This window comes from Anthonomus grandis, chromosome 5 (genome assembly GCF_022605725.1).
Source record: "Anthonomus grandis grandis chromosome 5, icAntGran1.3, whole genome shotgun sequence".
NCBI classification, from domain to species: domain Eukaryota; kingdom Metazoa; phylum Arthropoda; class Insecta; order Coleoptera; family Curculionidae; genus Anthonomus; species Anthonomus grandis.
This window is the reverse complement of record NC_065550.1, coordinates 18,952,516-18,969,497: the sequence shown is the minus strand read 5'-3', so window position 1 is coordinate 18,969,497 and position 16,982 is coordinate 18,952,516. Positions and strand designations below refer to the sequence as shown.

Sequence of the window (16,982 nt, the reverse complement as noted above, 5' to 3'; positions counted from 1 at the left end):
GCTCTAAAGAGCATAAAATAAAATGGAAATGGGTGTGTATTATATTGTAAGTTTAATTTAAGATAAAAAAATAAATAAAAAAAAAAGCTTTGTGAGCATAATATAAAAACCTATATTCTAGACCATGGAAGAGCTCTAAAGAGCATAAAATAAAATGGAAATGGGTGTGTGTATTATTTTGTAAGTTTAATTTAAGATAAAATAAAAAAAAATATGTATATAAATAATATGCACATAAAATAGTAATACATAATAAAAAAAATAATAATAAAATAAAAACAAACAAAAATAAAAATACATAATCAAATAATGTGTACATAGAAATAGGTAAATTAAAATAAAAAGAACATTAATAAAATATCAATAAGTATCTAAGCAATTAAATTGCAATTACTTGGTTTTTCGTTTTTTTTATATAGGTCTTGGGTTCGAAAGGGAGGAGACAAGAAGACGAGGACGTCAAAGCATTATCAGGATGGCCGAATGTGATGAAGTTTCACAATTCATCCTCCAGCTTAAGTTTAATTAGTAATTAATATTTAAGTACCTACCTAATTTAAAATAATCATACCACTTGTATTATATTAAATATTTCTTGTAAATACGTTTATTTAGTTTTCCTTAGAAAAGGGTCGAGCCACATGTTCTTCGTTTCTTGGGTATTTTTACCTACTTTGTTTGTTGTGCGATAAGAAAAGGGGCCGGCCAGATAAATTCTTTGTGATCATGGTAAAATATTTTGTGTTGGGGAATAAAAATATCCTTTGAGAGGATCGGTTGGTTTTATTTCTCTTGTCGTTACAAAATATTGAAATATTCAGTGGCGGGTTTCCTTTTCGTTCAGTGTTCTCTTAAGTTTGTATTCTTAGTATTCTATGATCATGATTATATAAAATTGCACACACTGAGTATTTTATGAATAAAATCAGCTATGGGTTATTTACCGATGTCAGATGGATTGCCAGACAATATATTTTTAGGCAAAAATCAGACCATAAATTAATAATACATACTTTAAGATCTCCAGAAATGTTTGCTCCGGCCAAAATCCCCGTGGCAGCAGGAAAAAACACTGCTAATACTTTAAAAAACTCGTAATCCACTCCATCAGATCTTCTATAATCAGGAAACGTGTTTTGCCATAGCACCGTACCTAAAATTCATAGCAAAGTTAGCGTTAGTCCTCATTGTCTATTTTTCCAACCATTAAAGCCTACGAATCCTTTAGCACGTTCACCATCATTTCCTGGGCCAACCAAACAACCTATCAGATAGTCGAAAATGGCCACGACAAGTATTACAAGCAGTACTAATTGTGCCTAGAATTTAATTTGCAAAAATTAAAACTATTATATAAGTTGCAGATCTTACTTACTTTTGCCTCCCATTCCATTCCAACTACAACAATTATAGTAATCACCACAATAGTGATGCAACCAATGATTCTGCGATCATGCACATCTCCGTCCACCATGGTTAAGCCATAAGTCAATAGCAAATCTTGCAGAGACTCACAGAAGCCAACAACGTACATAGCACAAGCCACAGCGTTAGCTAATGAAAATATTAGTCCAATAGACCCTCCAAACTCTGGACCTAAACTTCTTGAAATCATATAATATGTTCCACCTAAAATTTCTTCGATTTAGAAAGGTTTTCTGATTGAATTGTTACCTTTACCTCCTTTGATGACTCCATTAGTGCTAATCGCTGACATTGAAAGGGCCGTAACTGTTGTAACTACTGTAGTTGTCAATATCAGTAATATTGCCTCCGCTAAAAAATTGATTTATTTGTTACAATATTCAAATTTTATATACGTAATTGGTAATTTTACCTATTCCTGCCTGTCCCACAACCCATGACAATCTAAGAAAGAGCATAACGCCCCATATATTTAAAAGGCATCTTATTAAGACTCCTTGAATCCATCCGAATTTTAGCTGACCCTGAGTGTTGGATTGTTTGCCGTTGGTGTTCGCCGATGTTTGTACGGACTATAATAAAGTAATAAATATAAGTAAAATAATAATACAATAAAAATAATTATAAGTAAAATATTTTTATATTGTAAGAAAAGGGCAATTAGTTTTTTATGGAAAAATGAAGATAATTAATTATCTGAATGTAAAATATTGAACAAGATTCAAAGGTTTTTTTAAGGTTGGTCAATCAAATATAAATTAAAGGTAGTTTTTAATATTGTTTAAACATTAATTAAGTTGTAATATTATTTAAACTTGATTTTATATATGCAACCCAAAAAATCTATATATAGTATCGAATTGAAAGAGTAACATTTTATTGATATATGTTACTCTATATATAGTGCGGCTCTTAATTGTCCGCCCCCTATCTTATCTTTTGAATGCGTTTATATATTTAGCACATTTATATATTTGGCATACATCATTAGCAACCTAAATACTACTTTTTGGTTTCTAGTTTATTTTGAAAAACTCTGGCCGTGCGATACATCATTTGAAAGCTCCCACTGAATGCTTTATGTTCCTAGAATATTAAGTCATTATTTCTACCCATAGCAAAATAGCAGCCTTTCAAAATCTTATTTTTCGCGTTTATATTTTCATTACTACACCTGTTCAGGTGTAATTTGTTTGTGTGTCATTGTCCATTTGTTTGCATGTCTATAAAAAACTGTCGCGACTTAAATTTTAATTTATCGGTATTAATAGTTTTAAAATTATCCGGAATTAAATTGATTATGCTAATAGCGTCAGATATAAATGATCCTTCAAACATAGCATTTTATGATTTGGTATAGTATAGCCAAAGTTTACTGAATAAAATAGTATTCAATAAGTATAAAGTAGTATAAAATAGTATTCAGTATAAAGTATTTTATTCAGTAAACTTTGGTATAGCGATGCCGGTATCTTACATTTCTAATGTGTATTGTTGTCCTAGGTAAAATTGAGATTTTAAAGTTTTTGAGGATTCAGCGGCATTAAGCAACTTATGAACAGAATTTGATAGATTATGCCTTCGACGATTTTCCATATTTAACCAGTTACTTTCAGATATTAAGTGCGAAATATGGTCATATTTGCGAATTCCATAAATAACTGCAGCATTCATTTTGTATCTTTTGTATTTTATATTTTTGTTGATAGCGGTTAAGCAGGGCTCATAAAAAATCGCAATAGTTAAAGTGGGATAGAACAAGACTATCAAGTTTTAAAGAAACATTTCAAACATGCCTGATTTCTGATAATATTTTGTACGTGTTCATGAATCCTTGTCAATTGTTGCGCCCAGATTTTTTGCAGTAGCCACAAAAGACAAACTTGAGCCATTAATATTTAAATTTAAAGAATTTTTGATAAACTCTCTCTCTTAGCTTTATTCCTAAAAACATAACAATTTTGTTTTTTCACTATTTAATTTAAGATTAGGCTGAAAAGAAAGTAAATTGATTTAATTTAAGATCCGCGTTTATCTTTTGGGCCGCCTGCTGCATATTTTTTTGATTAAAAGAAAAGTAGATTTGCGTATTATCAGCATATGCCTACGTGCTACAAAAAGACGGAGCTGTTGAGCTGATCAGCTGATTATTCGACTTTTTGAGATCTATTTCAGAGGAATTCGACATGTTTAATAGCTTTAGTGTCAAAGCCATGGTATTTGAGTTTAGGCTCTAAACTTTATGATCTAAAGCATCAAATGCCTTAGAAAAATGAGGCAGAATCAAAGTACTAACGAGACCTTCATAAAACGTTTTATAATAGGGTCAAGATGGATAACGGATGCCAACGCAGAGACGGTGCTAAAACCATTTCTGAATCTGCATTGAAAATCTGGAATTATTTTATTTTCCATAAAATGAAAAAAAAATCATTATATGTCGTGTGGTTATTAAAAAACTGAACCGAATTTTAGGATTAAAATTATTATCATTATAAAATTGTATTTTCTCTGTACATTGATTGGACATTGACTGTAAAAATAAGGTAAAATAATAATTGTTGATATTCTCAGGATTTGATAAATTTGGCGGCAGACAATTTTTTTTGCGAAGTAATATTAAGATCTTGCAGACTGCTCCAAAATTTAGAGGGTTATTTTGTTGAGGAATATTTACTATATATTTTTGCTTCTCTGTTCGTATATACATTTTGTGTTGACCACGGTGCCCTAGGTTTCGTCGCTATAACTTGTCGAAGCGGGGCGTGTTTGTCGAAAAGAGTTATAATTAGTTAATGTAACATCTGTATCTTCCTCTGAAGATTACGTTCCCAGAAAATTCTGTGCCAAGAAAGATTTTGTAAATCGGTTATGAAATTATGCCAGTCAATGTGTTCGAAAGATCTATATTTAAAAGAGCGAGGTAGCGGTTTTTTTAAATTAATAGGAACATCGACAAAAAATAGATTGTGGTCGCTAATTCTACTAGAAGGAATAGTACGACAACTGCCAACAAAGTCTCTATTATTAATGAAAATGGGGTCTATTAGCGTACTTGTGGTACTAGTTATTCGCTTTGATTCTTCAATTTGTTCAAAACCATGTGCACTAAAAGTATCTAAAACGGAGTTCTCTCAAACATTTAAAAAAATATTTTCGAGTTCTGCAGTGATAGGAAAAATTAAATTGCACGGCCTCAACGTTCCATCCCTTCCTAATGTAGGGTCCTACATCACCTCCGCGTCTAGCTCTATCTTTGTGTATAAACTAAATTAGTCGATGTTTAGATCTTTATGATTTGATTGATATATAATATCATATTTCTAAGAGAAATGGACTAGATATCAAGTTTAATGAATAGCTGTAATGGTTGCAATCAGGGGTTATTTTGCAGGAGGAGAATACGACCATTTTCACGAAAAGTTCTTTTGTGATAAAGAAATTAGATGATATTTCAGTATCATCAAATTTCAAATAATTGGTAAGCTGCTTTGAGTTAGGCTGTTGAGTTAGAGACTAGATTCATAATTACATAAAAAGTGCTATAAGTTTTTCTATAACTTTTTCGTTGCTTCATTTTTGAATCCCAATTTAAAAAAATAAATAAATCTATGGATTGATATACACTTCAAAAAATCATACGTACAAAATCATAAAGCCCAACATAAAGAAGGTCACATCTAGATATAAACAGTATATTTCTCCAGAGAAAGATACTTATCAAGTAATGGATTAAACCATAATTAGTCTCAGATAGATTAACCGATATTTTCTAGATAATTTATTATACATTATGACGGTACATTGAATGACTCATTTGATGCTTTTTTTAATTCAATTTATTTGTAGAACGGACGGTTAATCGCTGCTAATTGGCTTTATATCAAATAGCATAACCTTCAGACCTTTAGTAATTAAAAAATTCTGCCCACATTGAAAAGGTGTATGATTCATATCTGTTCATTACAAATCTGTACATTTATTCTTATTTTTATAATAGGCAATATTAAAAATTAATTTATGAAGAAAATATATCTTTTATTATTATTACCTTTGGAAGAGTGTCATTATGAAGTTCATCCAATGTTGGCCTGTTAGCTGCTTGCAATGACATTATGTTTCTATAATTATCTACTCTAGGAAGAGCTTCTCTAGTCAAGTGCCTATAATAAATTAATTTTTTTTTAAATGCATATAAAAACTGGAGTTTTACCTTAGACTTTTATGAGCATTCTCGGTGCTTAGCCGTGTTTTATCAGTAGCATTTAAAGGGTCATCTTCATTATCACTGTGGAACTCGATATCAGGTGTATTTCCGTTGGTCAATAGTTGTTCATATTTGTTGTAACTTTCTGTTCTCACGCGATTTACTTGGAATCTCGTACGTTTTTCTGAGGAAGGTCGCAAAAAGTCCATTTCCAATGTTTCATCGTTTTCTACGTCGATGCTTTCAGGTTTTTTTTCTTTATCTGGTGTTGGTTGATCCATATTCTAAAATAAATTAGTTTGTTATTTTGCTTACGAGGAATATTCAAATACATAAAAACGTAGTACAATGTCCATTAGTTATATAATGTGTTACTAATTAAATAAAATATATTAATGCATTCAAGTCAGATAAATAATACGAAAATTATACCTTATCTGAAAAATAATATATATCCGAAAGAAAATATCTTGCCTTTTTTCTTTTAAGAAGTCTTTTAAGAAGTTGTATCAGATTTATGCATTAGTTTTCATATTAATGGTTTGGAGAATGATGAAAAATATGTACTATATGAAAAAATGTAACATTTTCATGAATGTATGGATTTTATTGGTCGATTTCTTGGTGACAGAATTTGATGACTTTTCAATATAAATTTATTGTTTTTTACCTGGTATTTTGCTCTTTTAAAACTTTGGTTACGGCGGCGGCGTGGCGTTTATACGATGAATAAATAAATCATGTGTATAATACTGACAACCCGAATTAACTTTATTACGAGAAAGGAATATTTAAGTCTCTTATTATAATTATATTCACGGATTAAATGCCTTTATTTTGAAAGAGATTAAATACTAAATAAATACTTTTAATCCTCTTGTATAAGTACCTATCTTTTAACGCTTTGTAACATGCAAAAATGGGGTCAGGTAATATATAAAGACTATAAATACTTTTAAATCATATTTTAAACGTTAGTAGTCACTGCTACGCTGTAGTGTAATCACAATATTATTATCCCAATATTTAAAAAATGGAGGTATTCAGTCCAACGAAAAGATGTACTAAAAATTCTCCACTATCGCTGAGTGAAAAAGTTATTATTTTAAATGTACATGATTGCATAAAACACGATTACCCTAGTTTTACTGTGCAAGAAATTGTTGAAAAATGTTCTCGAATGAGTGGAATTGGAAAGTCCACCATTTTCAAATTGTTGCGGGAAAGAAAAGTAGCAGGTCAAGTGGAATCTCCCAAGCAAAAGCCCGGACGACCTACAAAAGTCCTTGATGAAAATGCTAAATGTATAATTCGAAGAAAAGTTCACTCTTTTTATTTTAAAAAGGAAATACCCACCCTAGACAAAATTTTAATGGAGCTTGGCCGAGATGACAGTATTCCGTTGATAAGTAGAAAACTTTTATGGAAAACTTTAAAAAATATGGATTTTGCCTGGGAAAAGCATAACCGCGAAGCACTTTTACTGGAGAGCGACGAAATTGTTTGTTGGAGACGACAATACTTGAGAAGTATCAAGCAGTACCGCAGGGAGCAAAAGAAAGTTTTTTATCTTGATGAGACGTGGATTAACGAAGGTTATATAGTCCAAAAAATGTGGCAAGACAAAAATATAACCAGTGCTTGCCAAGCTTTCATAGAAGGCCTGTCTACGGGTATTAAAGTACCTTCGGGAAAAGGAAAAAGACTTATAATCACACATATTGGAAGCGAAGAGGGATTTTTAAAAGAAGGTCTGCTAACCTTTGAGTCGACTCGCACAGGAGATTACCATGAAGACATGAACTCAGACGTTTTCGAGGACTATTTTGGTGAAATGATAAAATTTCTTCCGGCTAATTCGGTGGTGGTTATGGATAACGCAAGCTATCATTCACGGCGAATAGAGAAGACGCCAACTTCAAGTTGGAGAAAGCAAGAAATTATCGATTGGCTGACTGCAAAAGGTATTGCGTTTGAAGCAAATTTGATAAAAAAAGAACTGCTGGCAATAGCAAACTTACACAAAACTCGTTTCATGAAATACGCCGTGGAAGATATACAATACAATCTATTATAATTTAAAATTGTTATACACTGTTCAAAAAGTGCCAGATCCAAAAGTGACATTTTCAACTGTTTTACTCTACATATTATGTTCAATAAATTTGTGGAAAAAATATATTATTCCATTTAAACAAAAGTAACTTTCTAAAATAAAATAGCATTTAGGTACATTAATTATAAGGTAAAAAACAAGTCCTAGTTGCACGCCTTTGGCGAACCGTTTTCAATGTTTATCAGTGGGTAACAATGGGCAAAACTCATAAATTAACCCAAAACCGAGTGGCACTACCTGCAATCAACGAAAACAAAGAATTTTACATTGAAACTAATACCCAACTAAGGTAGTGGCATAAAATATTGGTGTATCACCAGGTACCACTTTTGCATACCTAATGAGGTTTTATTGCTCTACACACTTCTGAAATAGAGTATAACTATATTTCGTGACAAATTTTTTAATTTATAATATGCCTATATTTATATTATAAATATCTGTCTGCCTCGGAGAGGTAACTAAATCATTACCTCGAGATTTAACTGCTTCTTTGTAAGATTCTCCTTTCTTAAAATCTGTGGTTTTTATGTTTATTGCATGTGATATGCTTAGGAAGAAATAATGATGAACAGAGCACTTTCGAAAAATATTGTATGGTACGTTCTTAGCATATAAAGACAATAAAACATATATTCAATAATATTGGCATTAATTAACGTTTTAATGGTTGTGTATTGATATGATCATACCTCATTATGTTATCTTGTTTTAAAGAAACCTATAACTTGCAATCTTCTTTTAAATCGTATTTTGTCGGACAAGAAAGTCAAGAAGACAGTAAAAATAAAAAGTTTATATAAATACGAATAAACTTTAAGAGTCATAAAATATCTTAATAATGCCATAATTTTGAAGTGCTAAAAGTTTATATACATTAGTAAATAACTATTGTGCAGCATCTTTCAATAGTCAATAGGCTTTACAACTGTTGAATAACATTTTAATCCGCCTCCAAAAATACACTGGCCATATAAGTATAATGTTAGTAAAAGGACAACTAAAATTAAATGTGTCATTATCAAAGAAACGTCACTTTACTTTCACTTTTAGGGTCTTCACTTTGTCGCTAATTATATGTTCGAAAAAATGAGTTAATCTAATCACAAATAAGCTTATACATGTTCCATACTTTGTCTTTGCTAAGGGATTATGGTTAAGATGTGGTTTTGGGCTATTGGTATTTAAAGAATGGATATATGGTAGTTGAAATTTTAAATCCCATCTTTTGACACCCAGTAAAAGATCTAATGACAAAGTTAAGAAAATTAACAGGCAGTCCAAATTTATTAGTTGCAAATATTTCTATTAAATTATCTTTATATTGAATCTTAGATACGCAAGTTCCTGGCATTACATAAAAACTATCATAAAAGAAATAACAAAAAGCTAAGTTTTGTTTTCATAAACAAAATAAATTCAAATATGTCATTATTATATCTAAATAAGAAAATAAATACATAAATTAGAGTTTATCTTCTGGTGCATCAGGTTATGAATAGAAATACACATAGTCTGAAAATATGCTCATCTGATGAAGTTTTTTAATAAAAATAAAGTAGAATGTTACAGTTGTATGACTACTTGATCCAAGTATTTAAATGCATATAGTTGTTAACGAACATAAGTTGAATCAAAAGGTGAACGATCTACGATCATTCAATAAAATTGCATCATAGACATGTAATCAAATGGTTATAGATTCCTATGGTTCAAATCTAAACAGTGATTATAAATTCTGACATTAATCATCATTTTTCTTTTTTACGCCAAATTTAAAGAACATACGCTTCAATTTACTAAATTTTCCCACATGTCTTATGTCAATAAAAAAGAACGCATTTTCCGTTATGGATACCCATTCTACATTCCACACTCCCGTTCAGAAGCAAGAATGAAAAAATACTGGTCAGCAACAGACCGCAGAGCGTGGTGTGATGAAGTTGAGCTTCGAAGACAGCATATTCTCGAATATATCGCCAGAAACAGGGCCCAGTTTTGCTTAGAAAATTATTTGCCGCTTGATCTGCTTTTTAATTCTGTGGCAGCGAACCAAGATGAACAAGTAGCCAGAATGAAACAGAGGGCTGCCTATTTAGAAGCTGAACTGGATAATTATTTGCAGCTTCAACTTACGCCAGAGCAACAAAAGGAGATTGATGATTTGATTAAAGAACGCGGTTTACCAGCTCCGCGTTAATTATGTATTATTTTGTAAGAGAGATTATATTTTTATTTGGGTGAAATTTTGTGTTCTACAGCTTCAGAATATATACAATGGGGATTAAACAGTTTTCTTTTTATATATTCTTGATTCGTTTTTATGGGTATATTTTGAGCCTAATTTAATATTTAATTCCCATTGGGTTTTTTAACGACGTTCCAATTAACTAGTGCATCCAAAAAAAAAAAGAGTTTTTATAAATTTTTTGTTCTGTATATTGTGGCATTCGTTCGTTTTAAAGTTTTTGAGTCATCTATGTACCAAATAAAATTTCCGCGTAAATGTGTTTCTAAATTCAGAGAAACTCTAAGAATATTCTGATAACAAGATTTAAGGCTTGGTTTTGGATTTACATATGTGCAATAATGTAGGATATTCTGTATACATATACATAGGTGTTTTCCCTAATTTGATGATTTTTACCATTAAATAATATTTTTTTTAAAAATTGGGATTGTTCACCATTGGCCGAGACAAATACAAAGAGACGAAATGGCTATAATATTAAAAATTCGGGTTAAATTTCACAAGGTGAATTATTATACGGTAAATAAAAACCAAATGTTTATTTTTATACCGCAAATAGTTTAAAGTAAATTCGTGGGCGGTATTTTAAATATTAAATAAGGAACATCGTGTAAAAAAAATTATAAATTATAGATTATTGAATTTTATATTTCAAAAATAAATGTTTGTTTCTGGAATATTGAAAAATCATTAGTCAATGAATATTTTTAAAATACTAATATACTTGTCACAAAACATTTGCAATATTCTTAACTCAATAGTTCTTAAAGGCATTTTATTTTCAGCTGATTTTATTTTATGTTTAATTACCACAAATGTAACAGGCAGATAAGGTGTTAAAGATAAGAAGAATCTTATGAGTGAAAAAACGCGCGTCTTAGAAAATGGGTAGGTAACACGGTCATAAAATCTTATGATGCGTTAATTTTAATGGTTTGTGAGTTATTAGACATTTGAAAATGTAAGCTTTGTCATCTTGCACTTTTGACCACATTCCCGAAAGACAAGAGAGGCAAAATCTGTGTGACCTGTGACTGGTTAATGTTGTTTTTTTATTTATATCTAATTTTATTGTAATTTCTAATGTAAATAATAAGGGTCTCTATTTATTTTACCCACTTCAAATATCCGTTTTTATTTTCCGGTTGCAACATCTTGAATTCCGATACGACACGTGCTAGAATCTTTAATGTGTGTATTTTGGTTATCAGAAGGAAATACTACTAATTTTAAAAACAAAAACGCTATCCGATGAAATGAACTCAAATAAACATACCTCCATAATTATGGTCACAGTAATTAATTACACAGCAGTAAAACACTAATAATAAATTCTTCTGAGGTAAACCGTTAAAACCGCTTTCACTAGTGCACGCTTCGGTATCGAACGAACATGCGGAAATAAGTTCAAGTTCGGAGTTCCCCACTTCTTTTCTGGAATACATCAGGGACTTCGACGCCGCGATAAATGCACAAATCGGGCAAACAATGACAACCGGTATATTTACGGCAACACAACTGGTTTGGGTCGTTCTCCGAAATAAAAAAATTAGATTTTTTAATTTGTAAAATTATTGCAGTTTTGTTTTATTTTTTTTAATAAAGTTGTAGTTGCACTTTAATTTATAACTTTAATAACTTTTAATTTTTCAGTGTCTTTCAGAATTTTAAATTTTCTGATTCTAATCTTTTAAGTTTCTGATTGGCTTGTTTTTTTTGTCTATTATGAGATTTTTAAGGCTGGTGTAAAGTACAATTTTTAATGAGCTTAAAAACGAAAAAGTTATTATATGGTATTGAAACGTGACAGACCGAAGATTAGTGTTTTTTGTATTCTCCCACAACCTATAATATTAAACTATTATGGAGACGAATTATTGGAAACAAATTAAGCAACATTTTCAAAAAATGTTGACCAATATGTTATAAATGCAACAATTTTGGCAATTCCGGTTCTAGAATATTTTTGCGAGGACGGGGAATCCAGCTTACAGAAATGTAATTTCTCCTCGGTAAATTCGCCTCTGGAAGGATTAGGATGTTTCTTTCTACATGAAAAAATATTTGATTCACATTTGTCACGTTTAGAATTTAAGTTGATCCCAATCCTCGTAAGAGTGTAATTTACTTATCTTTCACAACACGTACCTTTAAACTAGTCATAGATGTCTAGCCACTCAATACTAGTCATCCACTGTTGTTATTTATTTTAGTTCGGATGACTTTGATTAAAATTAAAGTTGCAATTTTTTAAAATTTAACATATTCAAAATTGTTCTGAGTATTTAGTATGTGAGAATTGAATACCTTTTTTTCTTTTCCTTTTTTCTTTTTTACCTTTCTTTTATTTATTCGAATACAGAGAATCCAATAACTGAAGTTTCAAGATCGGGACATGGTGATTGCTCACTATCTCCCGATAGTGCAAATGTTGGAATTCGGATCTCATTTTCGAATTAAAATTGTCTATGACGTGACTTTATGATTATATATACGTTAAATTAAAAAAAAAAAGGTGAGAGGAATACTCACCAATGGCAGATTCCTACTAAACAAAACTTCTTTTATGATGCTTGTTCTTATGAAGTTACCTCACTGAGCCTGGTTTTATATTACTATCCAACTCATATAAGACCTGGCTGAATGAGATATCGGTGCTTCTGCGCATATGGTGAAAACTCTTGCATGAGTTCTTTCTATATAGGAAATAGGTATAGGATTAAAGTTGTCTTCTATTTCTTCTCAATGTAGTTTTTACAACTGCAGACCATATAGATACCTGGGACCTTCAACGATATTTTGTCATTCACTACTTATAATCACGACATTTTGGATAATGTTTTAATAATAGAGACGTTTAAGCATAGAAAGGTTCTATTCTGCACTACTTCAATCGTAAATAACAGGAAAATATGCTCAGCTGTTACATGCGCCATGTGTGTGGCTTGAAAATAGAATATATTTAGTATGATTGTGTTAACAAACTCTGTGCTAATAATATTATATACCAATTTGGTAGAATGATCCTTATCTATTATATGGTTATATATAATCCCGGAATGGTTAATATATTTTTGCCATATATAATCTGGTATTTCACATAACTGATTTTTTCTTAATAACATTAAAATCACATATTTTCAATATTTACTTTAATATTACCAAACGCCAATACGTTTCACTTCTTTAAGCCAATCAATTATTGGCTTTTAAGGAGGGTGCATATATTTTCCCCTTATGATCAAGGGTGAAACCCTTGATAAAAGGTCTGAACTCGCTATACAAGTGTTTGATTTACTTTTAGAAAGTAATGCATCAGTTATGAATATTAACATAATAATATTTGGTAAACACTAGAATTAATTTGACTGAAAAATCGAAATTAATTTATCTAAGGATACCTACAACGATAATAAAAAATACAGTGTGAGTCTGTAACTTGAAATAAATTCTTTTTTTTTCTCAAAAAAATCCTCATAAGATAGGACATCGAGGACGTTTTTTTTTAATAACAATCCTAATTTTTTATTGCGTATTTTTAAAAGCGTATTGATAGCTGTAAAATTTCAACTTTACGTGATAGAGTTTTAAAGATAATTAAAATATATTTTTTTTTTAATTTTAACTACAATTAAAACTACAAAATTCAGGTTTTTTATGACTGAAGATTTCCAAGATAATTTAAATACCTTGTTTTCAAGAAAAACAAAATTTTACTCAACGTTTTTTCCTTTTATAAGTGCTCAAAATGTAGGCTATTTAGTCTTTGGCAATGCCCTAAACATACTTAAAATTCGTTTTCAACTTCTGGACAAAATTAATCTACACTCATGCCTTATTCTGGTTTCAACTTCTCAATATTTGCGGGCTTGGATACATAAACTTTGGATTTCAAATATCCTATATAAAAATCTAAAGGAGTTTTTTTTATTAGGATCTAAAGGAGTTTTTTTTTATTTCTAATAGAATTTTTTTTCCTATAAGGATAATTCAAAATGCCCTCTTCTACCAATTCATCTGCCTGAAAATATAGTACCCAGATAGCTTCGAACAAGACGTGGAAAATGGAGAGGCGCTGAAACTAGAAACTAGCTGTTGAAACTAGATATTCCTATTTGCACGTCAACTTATATTTGATCAGGAAAGAGAGCAGCTAGATTTGGAATTAGTTCTTCTTGTAAAAACTGTAAATATCTTGCTCCATTTAGATTTTCTTGAAAGAAAATTGGGCCTATAACATTTACTTTTTCTGGGTGTTAAGTGTGGCCTTGCCTCATCCAACATGGATTTTTTGTGCCCAATACCGGCAGTTTTGTCGATTTACTTCTCCTTTCACCATAAACGTTGACTCATCAGAAAAGAGAATATTTTTTGTTTTGACAGTATTATTATTCTGCAGTAGTTCCATAAATTGTTCGCAAAATTCGATTCTTCTATCTGCATCCTCTTTAATGAGTTAAAGAAATGAAATTTCTCTGCCTTCATAATCTTTACTACTGAAGACCGACTCACTTCCAATTCGGGCGCTACTTGTCTAGTGGAAATGTTATGATTTTCTTGAACGGATAATAACCCATTGATTTTGGGACTTTAATTGAGCTCAGGTTTACGAGAATTAGTTTTTCTGACGTGGCCATTTTACCGAAACTGATTTTCCATTTTGCTTGTGATAGCGGTGGTAAATCAGTGGTATACATGCTTCTGAATAAGTCCATAGCCTCCTTTTGGGTTCTTGTTCTATCTCAGTACCCAATCATCATTAAGATTTCAATCTTGTGCTTTTCGGTTATAGGGCATTACGTTTAAATAAAAAAAGTACTTAAATCTGATTATTTGACTTATAATGGTCAATTAAAAAGTAAAAGACTTTCTCAAGACAAGTCTTTTGACAATGTTAAAATTTACTACTTTTACTGTTTGAACGAATATGGAATGCCACATTTTTTCTAAATTTGAAATTCCATAGGAAAAAAAATCTTACAAACAAGCAATACCCTCAAAGTTATATGGTTCTAAAACCTATTCACAATAATGTTAACCTATTTGGAATAAAAGCCATTTTTAAAAAAATTATTAATAACATTATAATATGTATTTCAATTTTGGGACACACTGTAAATTAATTTCTATATAAATCGTTAAAAGTGTTCAAAACGATTTTCAAATATGTACGTTTAGGATAATATTAAATGACTAGATTTTAAACAATTGCAACTAAAAATACTAATCGACGGGTTCGAGGATTTTTTTGCGAAAAAAAAAAAGTATATGAACTACTGAATTTATTTCAAGTTACAGACGCACACTGTATTGTGTTAATCCATTATCTCCCAAAGTAATATCTTTTAGATAAATTAATGTTGTCTAAGAAAACATTAGCAAGAAATACATCGAAAACGATTTTATATAGATAGAAAGTTTTTTATAACATAATATTATAGAAGCTTTACAAAAAATCATTAGGCGAGTTTTTGATATCATAGAGAAATGGTTCCTTAAACAAACCACATATTATTCATTATTGTTATTCTGTACTCCTTGAACCATCTATTTTATTTAGACACTTCTTATAGATTCGCATGTAAACATTTCAAACACATTTTATAAGGTATTGATAATAGATTCGTAATAATTCGTAATAGAGACGTATTTTGTTTGATGTAAAGTTAAAGATATTTTGTATCGTACTTAACTCTTGTTTTAGTAACCTGATGAATTTTTTTGATATTCTTTAAAATTTTCTACAAGAAATAGTGCAAAAATAAAATGTTTCAATAAATTATTCAGTCATAGCTCTATAGCCACATGCTGTTTAGCAGAACCAACGGTGTTGCAGTTTTTTTAATGTTTAAGTCAACAATTTCAATAATATACATTCGGCCATTAGTACCGTTTATTTATAAATTATTGTATAAATTAATGTTTAATTGAATATGGAGTAATTGAATATCGGGCATTTCGAAATGCCCGATGCCGAAACAAATATACATTAGTATTCTGTGGTCAAAAAGGCTAGTCTAGTGTTAGCAATAATTTACATTCAATTTTTATTTTGTTAAAAATAGCATGATGAAACCCTTCTTTATAAGTTATATTACAAAAAATATCGCCAGAACCCTAGGATTCACATCTAAGTTCATTACATACGTTTAATTAAGGCTAACTACTTTTGAAACATACATTATATATTTATTCCCAAAAAATTACATTTTAGAATTAGTATAAAACCCTTACTCTTCACTTGCTATGTAAACTTCAGCACTAGGGACAAGATGTTCAGGAACAGCAGCATGTCTGAAAAAATATTAGTTTAGAGGGGTTTCCTTACGGATAATATTTTTTTAAGTAAGAAATTCATTATTATTCATCAGCTATCGATGCAACACTTGTAAACAGAGTAATATGTATATTTTCTATAGTAATATTTTATTTATCAGGAAAATTTCACTTTCCCCTTCGAAATAAATATTTATATTCATACTAAAGTAGGTTCTAATAGATAAAGTTAGTTAAGTGAAAGCTTGCTATAATTTTTATAATAAAATTATTACATTTGGATATGTCATACAAAGCAGCAAAAAAGTCATATAATTTCTTTTCTATTGGTTCCTCAGCCTCACACATTGAATTAATCCGAGAACCATTCCATGTAGTATTTATTGGCGGGTCAGTTTGTTCCATATCATATGTTCTTACGGTTTAACAATGTTTAAAAATATTTTTCTGACTATTTAAAAAACACTTTTAAACCTGTACTAAATAAATGTTCTCCAAATAATCCGTACAGTTGGGTGCACAACATGGAGGTTTCTACCAAATCCCACAACAATGCCATTATATTATAATTACTAGTAATATATTTGAGATAGTCAAAATTTGGAAAAGTTTTATGTTTCTTGAAAATGATTACACAATTTAAGCATAAGATGGTAATAAATACTTTTTATAAAGATTTATAAAGAAAAAAGTTTTATAAACAGTTC

At 30.2% G+C, this 16,982-nt stretch overlaps 1 protein-coding gene and 1 long non-coding RNA gene across 2 annotated transcripts in view; both read right to left on the bottom strand.

Annotated features, from left to right (window-relative positions):
* Window positions 1-16,982, bottom strand: part of LOC126736321 (bumetanide-sensitive sodium-(potassium)-chloride cotransporter) — a 76,252-nt gene that overhangs the window by 9,493 nt on the left and 49,777 nt on the right. Inside the window, exons 2-8 of the mRNA XM_050440627.1 lie at window positions 5,639-5,916; window positions 5,477-5,588; window positions 1,838-1,997; window positions 1,681-1,776; window positions 1,376-1,629; window positions 1,205-1,319; window positions 1,014-1,153 (exon numbers count right to left, since the gene is read on the bottom strand). Coding sequence (XP_050296584.1) covers window positions 1,014-1,153; window positions 1,205-1,319; window positions 1,376-1,629; window positions 1,681-1,776; window positions 1,838-1,997; window positions 5,477-5,588; window positions 5,639-5,916 — 1,155 coding nt within the window. The remainder of the gene's footprint in view (window positions 1-1,013; window positions 1,154-1,204; window positions 1,320-1,375; window positions 1,630-1,680; window positions 1,777-1,837; window positions 1,998-5,476; window positions 5,589-5,638; window positions 5,917-16,982) is intronic.
* LOC126736335 (uncharacterized) lies at window positions 16,167-16,687 on the bottom strand. Its single transcript, XR_007660652.1, has 2 exons — window positions 16,551-16,687; window positions 16,167-16,293 (listed from the first exon to the last, which is right to left on the bottom strand). It is a non-coding gene; the product is annotated as an uncharacterized LOC126736335 (long non-coding RNA).